A 21,046-nucleotide genomic window follows, 5' to 3' on the forward strand; every position below is an offset into this window, starting at 1 on the left:
AGAGGAGGAAGAGTGTGTGTATAAGAGGAGGAAGAGTATGAGTTAGAGGAGGAAGAGTGTGTGTATAAGAGGAAGAGTATGAGTTAGAGGAGGAAGAGTATGAGTATAAGAGGAGGAAGAGTGTGAGTATAAGAGGAGGAAGAGTGTGTGTATAAGAGGAGGAAGAGTATGAGTATAAGAGGAGGAAGAGTGTGAGTATAAGAGGAGGAAGAGTGTGAGTATAAGAGGAGGAAGAGTGTGTGTATAAGAGGAGGAAGAGTATGAGTTAGAGGAGGAAGAGTGTGTGATAAATGATATCATCGTCCATCGTGATGGCTGACCGACAGTCTCACGGCAGTTCGTGTTCGTGTGTACACCAGTGGTTGGGAACCTGGCTCTTAGGCAAAAATCATGTGGCTCGCAAGGTCTCTCACCCTTTACCAACGAACGATAAAAAAATTAAGACGTGCGTGTTCAGTGCTGTTCGCGAGTGTCACGAGTCACCACAGCAATCAACTAACCGCTTACGTTTCTGTGGTAACCTAACAGCTCCTGCACTGGGATTCAAAATGTAAAAGTAGGCTATATAAACTTTAATATATCCTTTTATTGAAACGGGTGCTTTACTGTTCAAAGAGACATTTCGAAACATTTCACCGGCTGGCCGCTGGTACTTTCACTTTAGCCGCAGAGACCCGTTATGTCCTATAAATGTGTCGTATTGTTGATAATCCGTGCAGATTTCAGTTGACGATTCTGTTTAAAGTTATTAATAATAAAACATGAATGAATGAGAAAGAAAAGAGCAGGATGTGCTATATATTGAAAAGAAATATTAAACGCGCGATAAGTCGCGAAAGAGAACTGAATTGTACTGAAAGCATGCTGTGCGCGCGCTCCGAGCGCAACACGGACAAGCATATCGTCTTTGTCTTCGGTTGTGAGCCTAAACGGCCAAATAAACATAAATATTTAAAAATGCCAAGCCGAGTATTCCCGTGGTGTAAACACAGTAGAAGTGTACTCTCTCTCTTCGTGATGGTCAGCGCAATTCCGTAGCACCCCCCCCTGACGATATCATCGTCCATCGCGATGTTTTACTGTAAACATCGTCAACTGCCAATTTAGGGGACATTGCCCAACCCTACACTCCACAGTACACCAAACGCAAATCAATCATAACGCCAGACCATCCATGTAAATGTCTGTTGAGAGAATAATGTTAGAAATCAATCTTGAACCACCCCTTTAAACAAACCAGCCCTGATCAATACATTTACTTACTTAGCTGACATTATTAAATTAGTAGTTTATGCAGCTCTTCTGCATTAAATTAGTTGAGTTGACAGAATTAGTTGATAAACTATATGTAGGAGCATTGCTTGTTCCTGTCACGGTTTTTAAGGTGATAATCCGTTATAAATATGAAGATTGTATTGTGTTGTATTTTCTATTAAAAAGATTGAAGTTTTGTAAAAAAAAAAAAAATTATGTTGTAAAAAAATAAACAACTTATGTTCTGTTGAATGTGTTTTGAAAACTTTTTGTATGTTGTATAATTATACATCTAGGTAACGGAAATATATATATTTTGGAAGGGCGTCCTTGGTTCATTTTGCCTGGGGCCTGACCTTAATGTAGGGGAGAGCTGCGCAGGGCTAGTTGTAACACGCCTGTTTTAAATACTTCCACACATGCTAGCATGACGAAACTTAGTGTATTTACGTACTAGATGCCATATCAACACTATATAGAGAAAAAGATTGCGCCAAAATCCAGAAATCTTTGGAAGATATCACTGAACATGTATTTAACCATAGCTAAAGTAAATTTCTTACTTGTGTTCATTTTTCATCTCTATTGTTGGTGTTTATTTTAAATTAGACAAATCTGATATTATTTTAATCTCCAATCTGTTATTTAACAGTTGATGTGGTTCTTTAATGATTGGCTAACTAGCAGAGGACACTAGCCGGGTTTAAATCCCAGTTGTGCAGGCGGGGCATGTTGTCACACTGCGTTACAATGAGCCCCTATTAGAACTGTGCTGTTCTATTCTATACTTTTATGAATTCTATTGAGAAAACATGAGAAAAAGGTGAATAAAGACTGAGTCAATGTTCAGAAATTATTCATTATTATTATGTTTTGAACTATGTTGTATAGCTGTGTTTTCCAGTGTGTTCGTTGTCAAACTCAAAAATATTTTCGAGAGTGGTGGTTTTGAATTGGCCCTTCACAAGCTTCTGATCAAAATGTTAACACAGAAACACCTTTTCAAATGTATTCGCCCCGTTTCGTAGCGCTCGACCTGAGAGACGTGTACTTTAATGTCTCAATTCTCGTTTACACACAACGACTCAAAACTGTTAACACTTATTTATAATGATGAGAGGAAACCAACTGTACAAAATACAAGACAGTTTAAAGTGCCTAGATTTACTCAAAATGTTGCACTGAATGTTGAGAACAACAATGGATGGAAACAATATAAGAGGAAGAGTATGAGTATAAGAGGAGGAAGAGTGTGAGTTAGAGGAGGAAGAGTGTGAGTCTAAGAAGAGGAAGAGTGTGAGTATAAGAGGAGGAAGAGTGTGTGTCTAAGAAGAGGAAGAGTGTGAGTATAAGAGGAGAAAGAGTGTGTGTCTAAGAAGAGGAAGAGTGTGAGTATAAGAGGAGGAAGAGTGTGAGTATAAGAGGAGGAAGAGTGTGTGTATAAGAGGAGGAAGAGTGTGTATAAGAGGAGGAAGAGTGTGATTTATAAGAGGAGGAAGAGTGTGTGTCTAAGAAGAGGAAGAGTGTGAGTCTAAGAGGAGGAAGAGTGTGAGTCTAAGAGGAGGAAGAGTGTGTGTATAAGTGGAGGAAGAGTGTGAGTTAGAGGATGAAGAGTGTGTGTGTGTGTATAAGAGGAGGAAGAGTATGAGTATAAGAGGAGGAAGAGTGTGAGTTAGAGGAGGAAGAGTGTGTGTATAAGAAGAGGAAGAGTGTGATTTATAAGAGGAGGAAGAGTGTGTGTATAAGTGGAGGAAGAGTGTGAGTTAGAGGATGAAGAGTGTGTGTGTGTATAAGAGGAGGAAGAGTATGAGTATAAGAGGAGGAAGAGTGTGAGTTAGAGGAGGAAGAGTGTGTGTATAAGAAGAGGAAGAGTGTGTGTATAAGAGGAGGAAGAGTGTGATTTATAAGAGGAGGAAGAGTGTGAGTATAAGAGGAGGAAGAGTGTGTGTATAAGAAGAGGAATAGTGTGAGTATAAGAGGAGGAAGAGTATGTGAAAGAGGTGATGAACGAAGAGGAAGAGGAAGGTGTGGAGAATGTTGTCAAGGCTTCAGGGTTTTTCTCTTCTCCGGTCAGTACTACTTTTTTATGTAATTGCAAAATTTGTTAACTTTGTTACAATAAATATATAAATATTTGTCCTGTAACTGCATGCTTTGGATTCTGTGTTCTCCATTTGTCATGTAGTGTCTAACGAATGATCTGTAGTGTTTCTAATATTGACTGATGTGTGTAAGATCTGAAAGCATTGTTTGATTTTGCCAGAAGAGTCAGAGATTCTCTGAATGAGTTTTGAACATTTGCTTTTGTGTTTAAGGTTTTGAGAAAGTGAGTGATGGTTTCAAGAAATGTGTTTTAGCAATTCAGAAAAACTGTAATTGTGCAGCTTGTTGTTTTTGGCTGATTTCTTGGTTCTCTCTTCACTCCTCTGTCTTAAAGTAATTCACACTGAGATTATTTATTCACATTTATCTTATATTTCCTGTAATGAGTCGCTGTTTTCAAATAGTAATAAAGTATTGTCATGTTTTCATGGCCCAATATAACAGATAAAACAACATTTACAGTTTGATGAATTCTGTGTTTCAGGGGTTTCTAGTGCTGATTGGAGAGTGAGATACAGTCCTTCACACATCTGTGCACTAAAGGACTCAACAGTGATAATGAGATGCACTTATACATACCCTACTGGACATCAGATCGAGAAAGTGTTCTGGACCAAAGGCCCATTACTAAGGGGTGTTGAGCCTCCAGATCTGTCTAATGACCCTGAATACAGTCAGAGGCTTCAGTATCTGGGAGATAAACAGCAGAACTGCACCGTCAGACTGAGTCATGTGACACTGAAGGATTCACACATGTACTATTTCAGATTCATCTCTGATAAAGATGTTGGAAAATATACTGGTAATCCAGGAGTGACTCTTACTGTCACAGGTGACTTTGATGAGGTTTATCTCTTCTTCTGTGCATTATGTTGAATAATAATCAGTGTATGACAGCAGCACTAGATATAATGTGTGTGTTGTGTTCAGATCTTCAGGTGGAGTCTCCTGAGAGAGTGACAGAGGGAGATTCAGTCACTCTGAGATGTAAAAGCAGCTGCGCTCTGACTGACAGAACATTCATCTGGTACAGAAACTCACAGCCATTAACTGAGAGAAGAGACAGAAACAATGAACTCCTGCTGCAGTCAGTCAGAAGAGAGGATTCAGGCAGATATAGCTGTGCTGTAGACGGACACACTCACATCTCTCCTGCTGTTCAGCTCAATGTCATGTGTGAGTACAGATTGACTTTTCAAACATTACAAAGAATAAATATCTGAATTTATGATTTATAAAAATGTTTTAACATGGTTCGGGTCAAACTGACCATAATTGTATTTAATTCCCTAAAAATGAAAAAAAAAATAAAAAAAAAATAATAATACAATCAGGTACAAATAATGAACTTTTAATATATTAATTATACTTTTAATAACAATACTTTTCACACATTACAAAGAATACATTTCTGAATTTATGATTTATAAAAATGTTTTAACCACTATTTTTAAGACTGCCCCTCCCCGACACCCGTGGGACACTTGCCATTATACATTTATAACAATAATATCTTAGTCTAACTTAAGTAATCTTGACAAACTATATAGCATTTGAAAGTGTTCAGACTGTAGTTTTCATATTTGGCGACTGATTTTCAAAAGATGTGGTGCCGAATTATAACACATGCTCTCATTCGTTACGTTTTATATGTTTTAGAGATTGAATTCAAATCAAATATTAACATTACTACCCAATCTACTTCTGAATAGGATGTCTACTTCATAAATATTTTTTTAAAGTATGGAAAAATATGGTTAAGATCACTCAATCCATATATGGAAATCAAAGAGTCCTTATATGGTCTGGATGTCATCTAGTGGAAAAGTTTGGAACTGCGCTCAAAAAATCATATCAACCTAAACTTTGTCACAGATTTTCGGCCAGTGCATCCGTTTAACCTCAGTGGACGTATAGGCCCCTTGTTCTGCATGTGGAGATCGCAGTCGTCCTGGCGAAGGACGTGATCGAGCCGGTCCCTCCAGCCGATGTGAGGTCAGGGTTTAACAGCTCCTACTTCACTGTTCCCACAAGAGTGGTGGTTTTGAATCGGCCCTTCACAAGCTTCTGATCAAAATGTTAACACAGAAACACCTTTTCAAATGTATTCGCCCCGTTTCGTAGCGATCGACCTGAGAGACGTGTACTTTAATGTCTCAATTCTCCCTCGACACAGACCGTTCGCTTTGAGTACGAGGGACGGGCATACCAGTACAAAGTCCTCCCCTTCGGACTGTCCCTGTCACCATGGGTTTTTACTAGGGGTGTCCATGGTTAATCGATTAACCGATAAACCGTTAAAAATTGCTCGGTTAAGTGGCGTCAATGGCGTGCATTTAATTTAGTTGTAATACATTTTTGCACCACCAGAGACCGCTAGACCAGTTTTCTAATATGAAGTGGGCAAAGAAAGCGCGCGTCCGAGAGTGAAGGCTGTGCGCGAGCCAGAAACAAACATAGTATCCGCGCCACTGATCGCAGCACAATAATATCTGTCTGCAGAGCCGCAGAGCCACAGCTTTACCCCAGCAGTTTCACCCCAGCAGTTTTACCCCGCGCATGCGCAGTTTCATCACAACAGTTTTACCCGCAGAGTCTGTTTACCGTTACATTAACCCATACAATTTGTATTATGCATTTCCTAAACATGTAGTTGCTAATCAAACCCTTTATATGAACAAACTACAAATCTATAAAACACAATCGGTCTTCCGACCTTTTACTATTGTGTTGATATGCGCGAGGGAGAGAGAGCAATTCGTGTTGTTTGAAGGCGGTGAGAGTGCGCGCGCGCGGCCGGGGCTCTCTCTCTCACTGTTTGTTCTTATGCGCCCTGTCCACTGATCTAAATAATTAGTTGTTACGACGACTTATTTGTTCTCTCGTTTTAATAAATCGTGGACACGTTGAACTAATTCCCTCCCTCATTTTGATTTAACGAATTACAACGTGGCCAAAAACAGTTTGATACTATTAATTAGTGAATGCTAAACACCTATTTTTTGTGAATTGGTGAATATTCAGGTGAATTATTTCGTGGCCACGAATTAATAATAATTATAAAACTGTTTTTCTTACCTGTGAAGATAGCTCTTCAGTGAAGGCCGACTATTCTCGTACAGCTTTTTATTCCTTTTTTTTTTTTTGTGAATTGGTGAATATTCAGGTGAATTGTTTCGTGGCCACGAATTAATAATACCTCCGCACGTTTTACAAGACCCTTCTCGATCGCAGCGGCACCGAGCACTTTGATCACTTGATTTAAAAAACAAAACATTTCAGCGCTAGATCGCCTAAAAAAAAAACGAACGAAATGAATGCTCTGTTAGTTAACTGGAGATGTTTTGTTTATTTGTATTGGTATTCGTGCCGCGAGATGTTTCAAAAGTGGTGGGGACAATATCGACCTTAGAAAATAGTGGTGGGGACATGTCTCACCCGCAAATTACGCCTATCTCGGGGTTGCGGCGTGCACACTATGGTTAACCGAGTATTAACCGCTAAGGGCCTCGGTTAACGGTTAATGAAAAACTAGTTTTTACGAAGGTCGCTGAGGCCATATCCTATGATCCTATGGTGCATTCAAGTCGTATTCGGAAGTTCGTATTTATGAAGTGGGAAGTCGTGTTTAAGACGTCATGTGCGTTAAAGTCACTTTCGTCAGAGTAAGATGCCGGTGTACGAACTAATTACACAAGAATACAGCAAGGTTCTTAAACTCTAGTTCTACAAAATGAAGAACAAAGAAATGTGCATCAGGTGTACTTTTATGTTTTTAATTCATTTATGAAGCCACTGCAAACTTTATTGTTACATATTACATTGTTATATTATAATGCCATCGTATTCTGGGCAAGCAATTAGCTTACTTCACTGTAAATAGAAAAGTCTAGCAAAGACTGCTAAATGCCTGTAAGTATTGTGGTATTCCACTGTGTTTCTCACCGACACGCCCCAACTCATAGAGATCGGGCCTTAAAGGGGTCATATAATGGTACATGCACTTTTACAAGTTGATTGTACTGAAATGTGTGTTGGCAGTGCCTGTACACAACCATCATAAAATGATAAAAATCCATCCAATGTTTTTTTTTAAATCTCCTTATATGTTTTACACTCTCTGAAATCAAGCCGTTCGATTTTGGGACGTCACAAAATTGACGCCCCTCCCACGATTGTTGATCACAGTGCATTGTTGATATGCTGGAGCAGAATGGCGTCTAAGCGATTGTGGTGTTTGTTCTTGGGTGTAATAATTTGGTTGATGTTCCTAAATCCGAACCGCTGAAGACGCAGTGGCTGAGTTTGTTTTCGAAGGGAATATTCCCTACGATCAACGTCAATGCTTTCATGTTTGCGCGAATCATTTCACACACCAGACTGCTTTACAAACGAGGGTCAGTATAAAGCTGGTTTTGCTAAGAAGCTGCTCCTGAAAAAAGGATCGGTACCAACTATTCGTGTTCCTGCTGCACCTCCAGAAGAACTGAAGTGAGTGTAACGTTTTATTAACCTTTACATTAATATTTATATTAATCTTTATATTAATCTTTGCAAATCGCTTGCTGCACGCTTCACGATGAATGCGGCTGTTTACACTCAGGGAACATTACGACATGTTTTCTATGTACGACGTTCTCAATATAATTCATAATCCCACGTTTATAACGAACAACGCATTATGGTTATTGTGTTATTGTGTTACAAACAGTGTGTGCACAGAACAGAGGGGCGGGGGGTCGGGGGGGTGAGCAAAGCTCATTATCATTTAAAGACACATGCACTTAAACGGCGTGCTGAAAACAGAGCTGTTTTTGACCAGGTAAAATGAGTGTTTTCTTACAATACTAATGAGAATTTTTAATTAAAGTATATTACAAACTTTTAATTTAGACCCTAAAGAATCATATTAGCTTGTACAAAAAATGGCATTATATGACCCCTTTAAAGAAAATCCCGAGCTTCCCACTCGTTCGGGATACGAAAATACAATCTTTACGAGATGACTTGAACGCACAACAACGAGTAGGCACGCTTTCCCAGTGTTATCCAATATCCTCACTGTGTGGGAACAAGTAGGAACACTAGTGATTGACTTCTCTGTGTAAAGCCCTCTCCTTCTCCAAGGGTGCGGGGGATCAGGCGGTTTACACAAGGAGCTGGAAGACAGTGTTTGTGGCGTATTTCTCAGGGATCCCAATTCATCAGTCACTGACGTAACTCATAGTGATGACTGAATGGGAACGTCTAGGTTACTAATGTAACTCCTGTTCCCTGAAGGAGGGAAGGGAGAAGTTACGTCCCATTGCCACAAAGGAAACGAGGATGCACAAATTAGAAATGAGAAGCACTATAAGTTTCTTCATGCTAGCATGTGTGGAAGTATTGCCCGCTCACCGCTAGTGGTCTTTTGGCATCTCCATGTGGTCATGTATGGTATCGCACATTGACTTGTAATTATGTATATAAAAAAAACTCTAAACAAATGTAATGTCCTCTCAGTTTTTGCGGTTGCACTATTTACATTCATCGTTAATTAGGAAAAGTTAAAAAAGTTAAAACATCTTGCAGAAAAAACTGTTTTGTGAGAATCTTCCTTAAACTTAATCAAGAACTTGAAAAAAACATTTGTCTGTATTTAAAAGGTTTCAAGCCTCTCAAATACTAGTCTTAATAGTTTTTCTTCTGTTAACTTTTTAGCTTAAACTTTTTCTTTAACTTTCACTGTTTTAGCATTAAACAGTGAAACATTAAACTGGGATGTTTGCTGAAATTGTCCAATAATAACCAACTGCAGCCTTTCCTAGAACATTTTCCACCAGCCGTCTCTGATAAATACTTTTACCTGACATCTGTAGATCCTCCAGTGAAACCTGTGATCTCCATCAGTCCATCTGGTGTAATAGTGGAGGGAGATTTATAAGTCTCAACTAAGCATGAGTTGAAGCATAGTTGAAGCAACTAAGCATAGTTCTCAAAAACTATGTATTTTTTACACTTGTTGTCTTTGTAGATCCTCCAAAGAGCGTCTCAGTGTCCATCAGTCCATCTGGTGTAATAGTGGAGGGACATTCAGTGACTCTGAACTGCATCAGTGACTCAAACCCTCCTGCTCTGAATTTCAGCTGGTTTAAAGGAGGAACGATTGTAGGATCTGGAAGAATCTACAACATCTCAAAGATCAGCTCTAATGACAGTGGAGAATACAAGTGCAAGTCCATCAATGAACATGGAGAGAAATACTCTGATACTGTGACTTTAAACATCATGTGTGAGTTAATGATCGTTTACACATTGTTCAAAAACTTCAAATTCATAATTTTCTAATATTTATTGTGAGTCTCAGAGATCAGACGCTGTAACTGTCACAGGTGAAGCTTTTATTAACACACTCCTGTATCTTCACATCATTCATCAGTTTGGAGAGTTAATCATGATGATCTTCCTCTTTCAGTTCATCATGTTGCTGGTAGGAATGTGATTATGATCACAGCGGCATCTGGAGGATTAGTCTTCTTCATCATCTTCATCATCATCCTGTTTATACTGTGAGTTAAAAAACTGCAGTGATTGTATAAGTTCACTTTTGGTCTGATGTAGAAGAAAATGGCTAATTTGTGTTTGATTATTAGTAATCTTTAAAAACAGCGTTCATATTGTCTCTTAATTGAATACATTCGTCCATATGCTGTTAATGTCTGTGATTATAACAGGAAGAAACAAAGGAGTGTTAAAGCTGAAGATCTCACAGTGAAAGAGGTAAATCATCCACACACAACATGACTTTACAGAAGCAGAAAATCAGTCGATCAGCCGTTATCTGTGTCTCAGACTGTAACTGTACGAACTGATGGCAAACTAACATTATCAAAGACTTTATCAACACAAAAATAAATTAATAAATAAAACTGAAGTAAACACTAATTTTCCATGGTTTAATCATCGTCGACGTCACTTCAGTGGTCTGGGAAAAGCACATAAAAGTCCTGGCAGAAAGCAATGCATAAGGATGTAGTGTAACAACGAATTATTATTTTTTCCGAAGTGTTAACAACTTAGTGTTAACTAATAATGGTTGCAAACTCATACTACCAACAAAATATTAGTGCATTTCTAGAACTGGGTGTGCATGGTTACACTACATCCTTATGCATCGCTTTCTGCCAGGACTTTTATGTGCTTTTCCCAAACCCCTCAAGTGACGTCGACCAGAGTCCTGCACGGGTTCGGGTACCCGCGGCCGGGTGACCCACAAATTTTGCTCAAACGGGTGAAAAATGTCCAACTGTGTCGGATACGGGTGCGGGTCGGGTCGGACACCGGCTAAACACGGGTCTAAACATGGGTTTAAAACAATCACGTGCAAACGTAAAAATTTTAGGAGCACATTTACAAAAATATGCCTGTATTTCAAGTTGATAAAATAATTTAAAATCCACATCAGTTTATTTGTGCCCACGCCCTCCCAGGAGTCTCTATACCTACTTTCACTTTAAAAAATTCATCATAACCAGTCGTCGAGATGGATGCTGAGGAGTTGAAGAAAAGAATAGCTAATGGAGATGAAGAAAACAATATTGTGAAAGGCTTTGCTGCATTTTCGTGTTGGATAGCCGCAAATGTGGAACTTCATCCCTGAGGAAGCACGCAGAAACTGTGGTAACAAAGCAGTTCTATCGAACAGGATTTTTCATATTTAACACTGTTAAGTGTGTGTGGTGTGCAGGGCGTGTTTGAACTTGGTTGCGGGTCGGGTGGTCAGGTCCATTTTAAGTGGGTCGGGTGCGGATTTTAATTAGTGCTGCGGGTACGGGCGGGTGCGGATTTACAAAATCGGACCCGTGCAGGACTCTGACGTCGACGTTCGGGTTAGCGGTAGCATGAGCCGTCAGGCAAGTGTTATTTAAATAAACTCCTGATGGACCCGAGATACATCCTTGGATCCATTAGCGCCTGCACTAAGCCAGTCAGCTGATATCTCTAAAAAAGCTCTAACTTTAATAATGTTCGACCAAGGGAGAAAGGCTTCTGGGGGGTGTTGGGCTCGAGGACATGGTGCAAAGGACCTTAGGTTGATTTTACTCCGAACCATCCCTTTAACATTTAGTGTGATGATTGAACATGTCACTTCATTTACTCATTCTGCCCTATTCTTCTCCACTCCATGTGTGAATCAATGAAATGTACGTGTATTTTACATCACTACATTGATTTGATCTAACCTGGTACTTGATCTTTGATCTTTGGTACTGAGAATCTTCAGATCAAACTGATTTACATGTCTTAATAATAATTGAAAATGTTCTTGTATTTCAGAATGATCTCGATTCTGATGCGTCACAGAGCGTTTCAGTCCATGACAAGCCTCTTTCTGAACTGGATTCAGCCAATAATGCTCTGTATGCCAGTGTGAAACCCCAAAAAATAAGAAGAAAAACTCCTGAATCCAGAGATACTGAGGACATTATGTACGCAACTGTCCAACATTACAGAAAGACAGAGATGAAGAGAGCAGAGGAGAATGAATGTCAATATGACAATATAAGAGTTCATCAGCCTAATGCTGCAGTGAGGTGAGAAAAACAACTTTACTAGCACCAACTTAACCAATACCAACTTAACCAGTACCAACTTAACCAGTTCTAACTTAACCAGTGCCAGCTTAACCAGCACCAACTTAACCAGCACCAACTTAACCAGTACCAACTTAGCCAGTTCTAACTTAACCAGTGCCAGCTTAACCAGCACCAACTTAACCAGCACCAACTTAACCAGTACCAACATTACCAGTTCAAACTTAACCAGTGCCAGCTTAACCAGTACCAGCTTAACCAGTACCAACATTACCAGTTCAAACTTAACCAGTACCAACTTAACCAGTGCCAGCTTAACCAGCACCAACTTAACCAGTACCAGCTTAACCAGCACCAACTTAACCAGTACAAGCTTAACCAGTACCAGCTTAACCGGTACCAACTTAACCAGTACCAGCTTAACCAGTACAAGTTTAACCAGCACCAACTTAATCAGTACCAACATTACCAGTTCAAACTTAACCAGTACCAACTTAACCAGTGCCAGCTTAACCAGCACCAACTTAACCAGTACCAGCTTAACCAGCACTAACTTAACCAGCACCTGCTTAACCAGCACAAGCTTAACCAGCACCAACTTAACCAGTACAAGCTTAACCAGTACCAGCTTAACCAGTACCAACATTACCAGTTCAAATTTAACCAGTACCAGCTTAACCAGTACCAACTTAACCAGTACCAGCTTAACCAGCACCAACTTAACCAGCACCAACTTAACCAGTACAAGCTTAACCAGCACCAACTTAACCAGTACAAGCTTAACCAGTACCAGCTTAACCAGCACCAACTTAACCAGTACCAGCTTAACCAGCACTATCTTAACCAGCACCTGCTTAACCAGCACAAGCTTAACCAGCACCAACTTAACCAGTACAAGCTTAACCAGTACCAGCTTAACCAGTACCAACATTACCAGTTCAAATTTAACCAGTACCAGCTTAACCAGCACCAACTTAACCAGTACCAGCTTAACCAGCACCAGCTTAGCCAGTACCAACTTAACCAGTATTATCTTAACAACCACAGATCATATAAGTAAGGGATAATCCACGGCTAGCCATGCATTAAAGGATTTTAATGCACAACGTAGTTCGCGTCGGGTGGTTGCCTCTACGAAGTGCATTAAAATTATTTAATGCATGGCTAGCCGTGGATTATCCCGCTTATACCTTGGTTATTTGCCAAGTTAAAAATAAGTTAAAGCTGTAACTGATGTTTACAGTGTAATTTTTTAACAGACGTGTAAAAATGACGGTTATTTCTTAAGTTAAGGCTCGTCAGTTCTTGCACTCCGTCCGCTTTAAATAAAGTAGAGCCATCGGATTGCTTTTATTTGAATGAATTCACATTTATTTAAATTCATTATTAAAAGAGAGAGACAGAGAACTGAAGGAGAAGGAACAGAGAGAGAGAGAGAGAGAGACGTGCGCGAGTTACCTGTGTGCGTCGATCTCTTCTTTAACAGTCCCCTCATTGCTTAAGCATATAGCTAAATAAATATATATATAAATATAAATATAATAATAATATACTATAATATATATATATATATATAATATTACATATAATAAATATAAATATATAGCTAACTTAATGATTCTTTAATGGATTTATTACAATTATTTATGAATGACAGGCAACACTGATACAAATTAAACGATATTCAAAAATCATCGATTTAGCCTACCTAAACGTTTTCATATGCGTCTCTCACTCTGCTTGCAAGTGTATCTGTGTTACTATGGTTACCAATGTAGCGGATTAATTTCGAACTGTAATCAAACTGACTGGAACTACCTGTGCATTAAACGGTTTTACTGCACACCTTCCAGCCAATCAGAATCGAGTATTTAAACAGCCCATGGTATAATCTGGGCTATAATATTGTTGTGCTCCTGTTTGTTTTGATTGTTTAGGCGATCAACTGTTCAGATTGTGGAAGATGCATCAGTGATCTACAGCAGCGTCAAATGAGTGATAGAGACCAGCAAACACAAAGCCTGTGTTCAATCATTTAATGAATGATTGGTGGAACTTAACCAGCACCAGCTTAACCAGTACTATTTTAACAACCACAGATCATATAATCTGGGCTATAATATTGTTGTGCTCCTGTTTGTTTTGATTGTTTAGGCGATCAACTGTTCAGATTGTGGAATGAATGATTGCTGGAATGTTGGACCAGCTTAACCAGTAGCAATTTAACCAGTACCAGTGTGTATATATATATAATTGTACTTTTTGAAGTTTGTTTGAGTTTAATCTGTTAGTATAGAGTTTGTTGTTATTCATTATTTTTTGCTCTTCAGATTGGGGCGTACGATTAGAAATCAGACAAGTGAACTTATTAATATTCAAATATATTTCATTTTATGTATTAATGTATTTTAATAGAGTTTCCTCTGCCTGTTTTACTCTGTTTTTACAACTAGGACCAGTGCTTCAATAAACCTGATTAACCTTCAAGATATTTAAGTCTGTAATGTCTTTACTGGATTCACAGCACTGGTAGGACCTCTAGTGGTTGACTTGTGAATTATTGTTCTTTGATGGGACATAAACAATATCTCAGATTACATTGGCATCCAACTGCTTTACCCTCCTCCTTCCTTCTCTCTAGTCAGGATCGACAGAGTCTCTTTCAGTTTCAGATCTCAAGCAGACAGCGAAGAAAAAAGGAAAATATTTATATTTGTGGGTAATAGTAATAAAATGTAAATAAGTTTTCAGAGACCAAATACCCCTGATGGAGGGAAATATGTGTTTCAAATGAACATAAAAGAGCCCCTTGAGATTAAAAGAAATACAAATTAATTATTATATTACTGTTGTAGAAACTAAAAGGGATAGTGTTTGAAACGGGGTTGCCATGACATAATCATATCGAAATTTATTCTTCTGTTAAGCTGTCTGATAAATAAAATATTAGGCATCAAATATTACTTCTTGTGTCTTAAATTCAATCTTATTTCAGTTTATGCACTGTTTCTTTGTGTGGTGTGTGGAAAAACAGATACATTTGTAAGGAACATTTCCCAGTGAGCATCACATGTACACTTGACTAATTCATGGAAAGACCCTTCTGGAAAAGATTGGGTTCACTTTTCTTTTTGATGACACGTCACAGTTTCGCAGAATGAATGAAAACCAATCACATTTATTTTTATTTTTTTATTGAGAACATTATATAAACAAAGAAGGAAACAGCCAAAATGTAGAACAAATAAACGAACAATTTCCCCAAAGTAGAGAAACCAGTCAGATATTACGGTGTGTGGGACTAATGCAGCATTACACATAATCTGTCTTGACAGGCTAGTGAAAATAAGAGATTGTAAATGTATAATGAGGAAATTAATTAATTAATTAAAAAGTACACGATACAGTAAAGCTGTTTTATTGACGATATGTGACCCTGGACCACAAAACCAGTCACATGGGTCAATTTTTGGAAATTGAGATTTATTCAATTTATAAAGCTGAATAAATATTTGAAATACAATATTTGGTCGAGATACAACTATTAGAAAATCTGAGGGTGCAAAAAAATCTAAACATTGAGAAAATCTCCTTTAAAGTTTTACATTTATGTTGGCGATTGTGCTGCATTTACTCACACAAATAAATGTTTTATATCTTTACAGTAGGAAATGTACAAAATATCTCCATGGAACATGATCTATACTTAATATCCTAATGATTTTTGGCATAAAAGAAAAATCTATAATTTTGACCCAAACAATGTATTGGTGGCTATTGCCACAAATATACCCGTGCGACTCGAGACACACAGAGTCACACATATTATTGATTCACTTGTTTCTTTTACCCCAAGATGCAGTGCTTTGACTCTGTGTGACGACTGCTTTCACACTTGACTACAGCTGTAATGCAAAGTGTACATTATTTATATTAAAGGAGTCATAACCTAGTCTTAATTTGGATACCTACTGCTGTATTATAGTCTTTCATGCCCTTCTAAAAAAGAAAAGTGGAAAAAAAATAAAAACAGACCTCCAAAAACCTTTATTTCTGAAGGCATTATTGTCTCGTGAGATCTGATGCGATGTTTTGGCTGTCGTGGACGGTCATTTTAATAATGCAAATGAGGGGCGCGTTGATTGGTTGAAGGAAGGAGGGGGGTTGACACCGCAGGTAACTTCAGCATCATTACAAACTGACATCATGGCGCAAGTTGTGAATGAACCCGACCTGGCCGCGACCTACGGGATTCAACCGTATATGTTTGAGCCAGACTCTGAACCTGAGCTGGAAAGGGAAGATGTGGAGTCGATGGAAGGACGTCTACATCAAGATGTCTCTGAATGGTAAAGACAATCATTTTGACTAACGAGCTAAAACATTTGTTGCTAATTTCTCCCAAATAGGTTTACCTTTTATTTAATGTAGATTACATTAACGGAGATGTAGTCGAATTTTTTTATCAGCTTACAGTGGTTATTGAGATCTGTGACAGTTTGAAGTTTTGAGTTCTGTTTTTGAATCTTTTTCAGTGTTTTCAGTTTTTGTGACTCGTTTCCCCCTGTCTTTGTCATTTTGGTTTAGTCCTGTTAGTTTTTCCCTGTCTGTTTGATTAGAAATTCCCATCACCTGTGTTCTGTTAATTATCCCATTAGTCCCAGTTCATTTAAGCCCTGTGTTTTCCCTCAGTGTTTGTTGGTCGTCGTCATTTCATGGTTGTGTTTTGAAGTCCTGGAGTTTCTTTTCCCTTGTTCCTGTATGTTCATAGAAGTTAAGTTTGTTAATAAATTACCTAAACCGCAGTTCCTGTGTCCTCGTCCTCGGCTCCCTACACAAGCCTGACAGAACGACCAACCTTAAACAAAAACTACCCTAAAAGAACCAAGAATGAGCCAGAGGAGATGTAACCGGAGGAAAAAGGTGAATTCATTTAACACACCTATCCTCTTTCAAGGTGAATGCTCACTGGAAGAGTATGTGGGGCTTTACATGGATCTCTACGATGACGTGACGTGGGAAGAAGAGGAATTGACACAAGGTTTCTGGGGTGGATTAAGGGACCCTCTTGCCCAGCTGATTCTGGTAGAAAATCTCGATCAGACTTTCCTGGAGTTTGTGGACCACACGCTGTGGGTGTGTGGGTCGGACTACGTGGTGGAGGATTTTCCACTCAAACCAGTTCCGAATCCGGTATGTCCTGAATCCATCGTCAATCCGCCAGAACCAGAACCCATAGTCTGCCCACCTGAAGCTGAACCCGTCACCTGTCAGCCAGAGATTGAGCACGTTACATGTGAGTCCACTCAAGAAGACACAGCGCTGATTGTGATGTCTGCGGCGATTCTGTGTGTGTGGGCCACACACACATCAGTTCTGGCCCATGAGTCCAGTCCCGAATTCCCCAAGATGCTGGTCCCGTCCAGTCCCGAGTCCAATGATGTGTTGGTCCCGTCCAGTCCCGAGTCCCATGATGTGTTGGTCCCGTCCAGTCCCGAGTTCCATGATGTGTTGATCCCGTCCAGCACAGAGCCCGCTGATCCAGAGGCCGCTGATCCAGAGGCCGCTGATCCAGAGGCCGCTGATCCAGAGGCCGCTGATCCAGAGGCCGCTGATCCAGAGCCCGCTGATCCAGAGCCCGCTGATCCAGAGCCCGCTGATCCAGAGCCCGCTGATCCAGAGCCCGCTGATCCAGAGCCCGCTGATCCAGAGCCCGCTGATCCAGAGCCCGTTGATCCAAGGCCCGTAGCGCCAGAGCCCGTTGATCCAGTGCCAGAGCCCGTTGATCCAGCGCCAGACCCCGCTGATCCAAAGCCCATTGATTCAGCACCCGTTGATCCAGAGCTTGCTGATCCTGCGCCAGAGCCTTCTTCGCCGCTGGTCCTGCCCAGCTTAGAGCCTTCTTCGCCGCTGGTCCTGCCCAGCTTAGAGCCTTCTTCGCCGCTGGTCCTGCCCAGCTCAGAGCCTTCTTCGCCGCTGGTCCTGTCCAGCCCAGAACTGCTTTCGCCCCCTGCCTCATCCAGCCATGTGTCAAAACCTGACAATTTCCCCATTAAAATTTTGGGGGGGCGCAGTATACCTGTTAGGGGGACCGCGGAGGTCTCTCCGACGAGGTTCCCAGTGTCACCATGGCCACCAGAAAAAACATCTCCGCCATGGCCACCCGAAGGGTCATCTCCGCCATGGCCACCCGAAGGATCCTCACCAGCATGGCCACCCGAAAGGTCCTCACCACCATGGCCACCCGAAGGGTCCTCACCACCATGGCCGCCCGAAGGGTCATCTCCGCCATGGCCGCCCGAATGGTCATCTCCGCCATGGCCGCCCGAAGGGTCATCTCCGCCATGGCCGCCCGAATGGTCATCTCCGCCATGGCTGCCCGAAGGGTCATCTCCGCCATGGCCGCCCGAATGGTCATCTCCGCCATGGCCGCCCGAAGGGTCCTCACCGCCATGGCCACCCGAGGGTCCGACAGCGCCGCCCTGGACGCCCGAGGGTCCGACAGCTCCGCCCTGGACGCCCGAGGGTCCGACAGCTCCGCCCTGGACGCCCGAGGGTCCGACAGCTCCGCCCTGGACGCCCGAGGGTCCGACAGCTCCGCCCTGGACGCCCGAGGGTCCGACAGCTCCGCCCTGGACGCCCGAGGGTCCGACAGCTCCGTCCTGGCCACGCCCGCAGCCTGCTCCGCCGTGGCCACGCCCACAGCCTGATCCACCGTGGCCACGCCCGCAACCTGCTCCGCCCTGGAGGCGTCCTGCCTTATCTCCCTTGCCTTGTCTCCCCCGTCAGCCTCCAGGGCGCCCACCCTCCCACCCCTTTGGATGTTTTTTACGGCGCGAGGACGCGCCTTTGGGGAGGGGGGGGTACTGTGACAGTTTGAAGTTTTGAGTTCTGTTTTTGAATCTTTTTCAGTGTTTTCAGTTTTTGTGACTCGTTTCCCCCTGTCTTTGTCATTTTGGTTTAGTCCTGTTAGTTTTTCCCTGTCTGTTTGATTAGAAATTCCCATCACCTGTGTTCTGTTAATTATCCCATTAGTCCCAGTTCATTTAAGCCCTGTGTTTTCCCTCAGTGTTTGTTGGTCGTCGTCATTTCATGGTTGTGTTTTGAAGTCCTGGAGTTTCTTTTCCCTTGTTCCTGTATGTTCATAGAAGTTAAGTTTGTTAATAAATTACCTAAACCGCAGTTCCTGTGTCCTCGTCCTCGGCTCCCTACACAAGCCTGACAAGATCAACGTTTGCTATCATGTGGTGTTTTTGCCTTGTTTCACGTTCTGGTTTTTTAGACATTTAATATTTTTCTTCTACAGACATGTAACGTGATGTTTTTCTATAAGTTTCTTATTACTTGACTGTTTGTTTTATTTACCTATCCTTATCTATTCTATAAAAAAATCAATACAATGATATGGCTAGCATTCGTAGAGTCCATTCCCCGTGTTTAACATTACATACAATAGCCGCATTAGTAGTTAGCTGCTGTTTGTTACACACAGTAGAGCATTAAAAACAGTCTTACCGTTTCAATTTCAGGCAAGTCCCGGATGGTTGGAATGGCACCTTTTTTCAAACGGAGCTTCGTGGCCAACTTCGCCTGATATTGGCCCAAATTTGTGAATGATTCCGGCGTAAAATGTTTAGCGCAGACACCGAACAATAAGCCAGTTGAAAGTGTTGCTGGGACAGCGTCATTAAAAATTAATTTTATCCACTGGTCCCTGATAGTTTGGTCTGTTTTTGGTATAGAAAACACATTTGCATGTTGTTTCTGGCAGTCAACCACAGAGCAACTCACGTGTGCACTCGGTTTCTCCATCTTTCACGACTGAACTGAATATGAGGGGGAGAGGGGAAGGGCGGGCTTCCTGCTGCGGTGTCCATATATGGTATATCCTGCCCCGTCTTGACGTCAAGTCGGGGCTGAAATCAAAATCTCGTTTTTTAGTGCGCGTGCACGTGGGCTATTTTACAAACCCTGAGGTAAACAAACGCTTCACTTTTAAATATCGGCTTCCCGGCCAGTGTATAATCATTATGCAATCATAACATACATTGATTCTCGTGGAAAAGTGAAATTTGCAGGTTATGACTCCTTTAACATATATAACATTATTGTTAAAAAAAAACTTGATATGTCTCAGGCTCTGAGGGAATTGTATTGCTCAGGAAACAATTGAATTACATTGAATTATCAGCTTTCCCCCAGACTTAATATTGAAATCAACATCAGTGTGAATAATCAACTTTGTCTCCTAAATTATTTTTGAAAAATAAAAATAGTCATAAATGATTCAAGAGTCTGGAGCTTTAAAAATGAATAGCAGCTCAGATCATTTGCTCTTTGATGAGAAATGTTTTATTGTGTTCGCAGACTTTAGTATTTTGTCAAATCGCTTCTAAAACTCTAGAAGAGATACGCGTGAGATTACTGAGATTTGTTTTGTAAAAAGAAATAATAATCACTCTTACTCTCTCTTTATTGTCTTGTAGGAACACTTGAAGTTTTAAAGATATATTTATAAAATATTATCAAAAAAGTTTTGACCTCAAAGATAGTCAGATTAATAAGTGGATTTGATGTTGTTCTCGCCTGAAGATGCTGATGTTGGTGTTTGTCAGATGAGATGTAATGCCTGTGTGTAAATATGTCATTTGTGTGAATTATTTCTTCAAATGTATATTTTGCAGCCAAAACAATAAAACACACCTAATGTTTTAGCAAAACTTGTAAAACATACAGGTTTTTAGTAAAACTTTGATGTAAAATACATGTCTAAAACAGAGAGAGAGAGAGTGAGTGAGAACAGGAAGATTCTGCAGTGAGAGGCGGAGCACAAATGTCTGTCTTTGTCATTTTGGTTTAGTCCTGTTAGTTTTTCCCTGTCTGTTTGATTAGAAATTCCCATCACCTGTGTTCTGTTAATTATCCCATTAGTCCCAGTTCATTTAAGCCCTGTGTTTTCCCTCAGTGTTTGTTGGTCGTCGTCATTTCATGGTTGTGTTTTGAAGTCCTGGAGTTTCTTTTCCCTTGTTCCTGTATGTTCATAGAAGTTAAGTTTGTTAATAAATTACCTAAACCGCAGTTCCTGTGTCCTCGTCCTCGGCTCCCTACACAAGCCT

At 40.6% G+C, this 21,046-nt stretch overlaps 1 protein-coding gene across 1 annotated transcript in view; it reads left to right on the plus strand.

The window, feature by feature from the left end:
- Positions 1-21,046, plus strand: part of LOC311279612 (B-cell receptor CD22-like) — a gene marked incomplete at its 3' end in the record, with an annotated part of 58,950 nt that overhangs the window by 18,256 nt on the left and 19,648 nt on the right. The window contains exon 2 of the mRNA XM_084391235.1: positions 4,288-4,533. Coding sequence (XP_084247361.1) covers positions 4,288-4,533 — 246 coding nt within the window. The remainder of the gene's footprint in view (positions 1-4,287; positions 4,534-21,046) is intronic.

This window comes from Rutilus rutilus, assembly GCF_951802725.1.
Source record: "Rutilus rutilus genome assembly, chromosome: 2".
NCBI lineage: Eukaryota > Metazoa > Chordata > Actinopteri > Cypriniformes > Leuciscidae > Rutilus > Rutilus rutilus.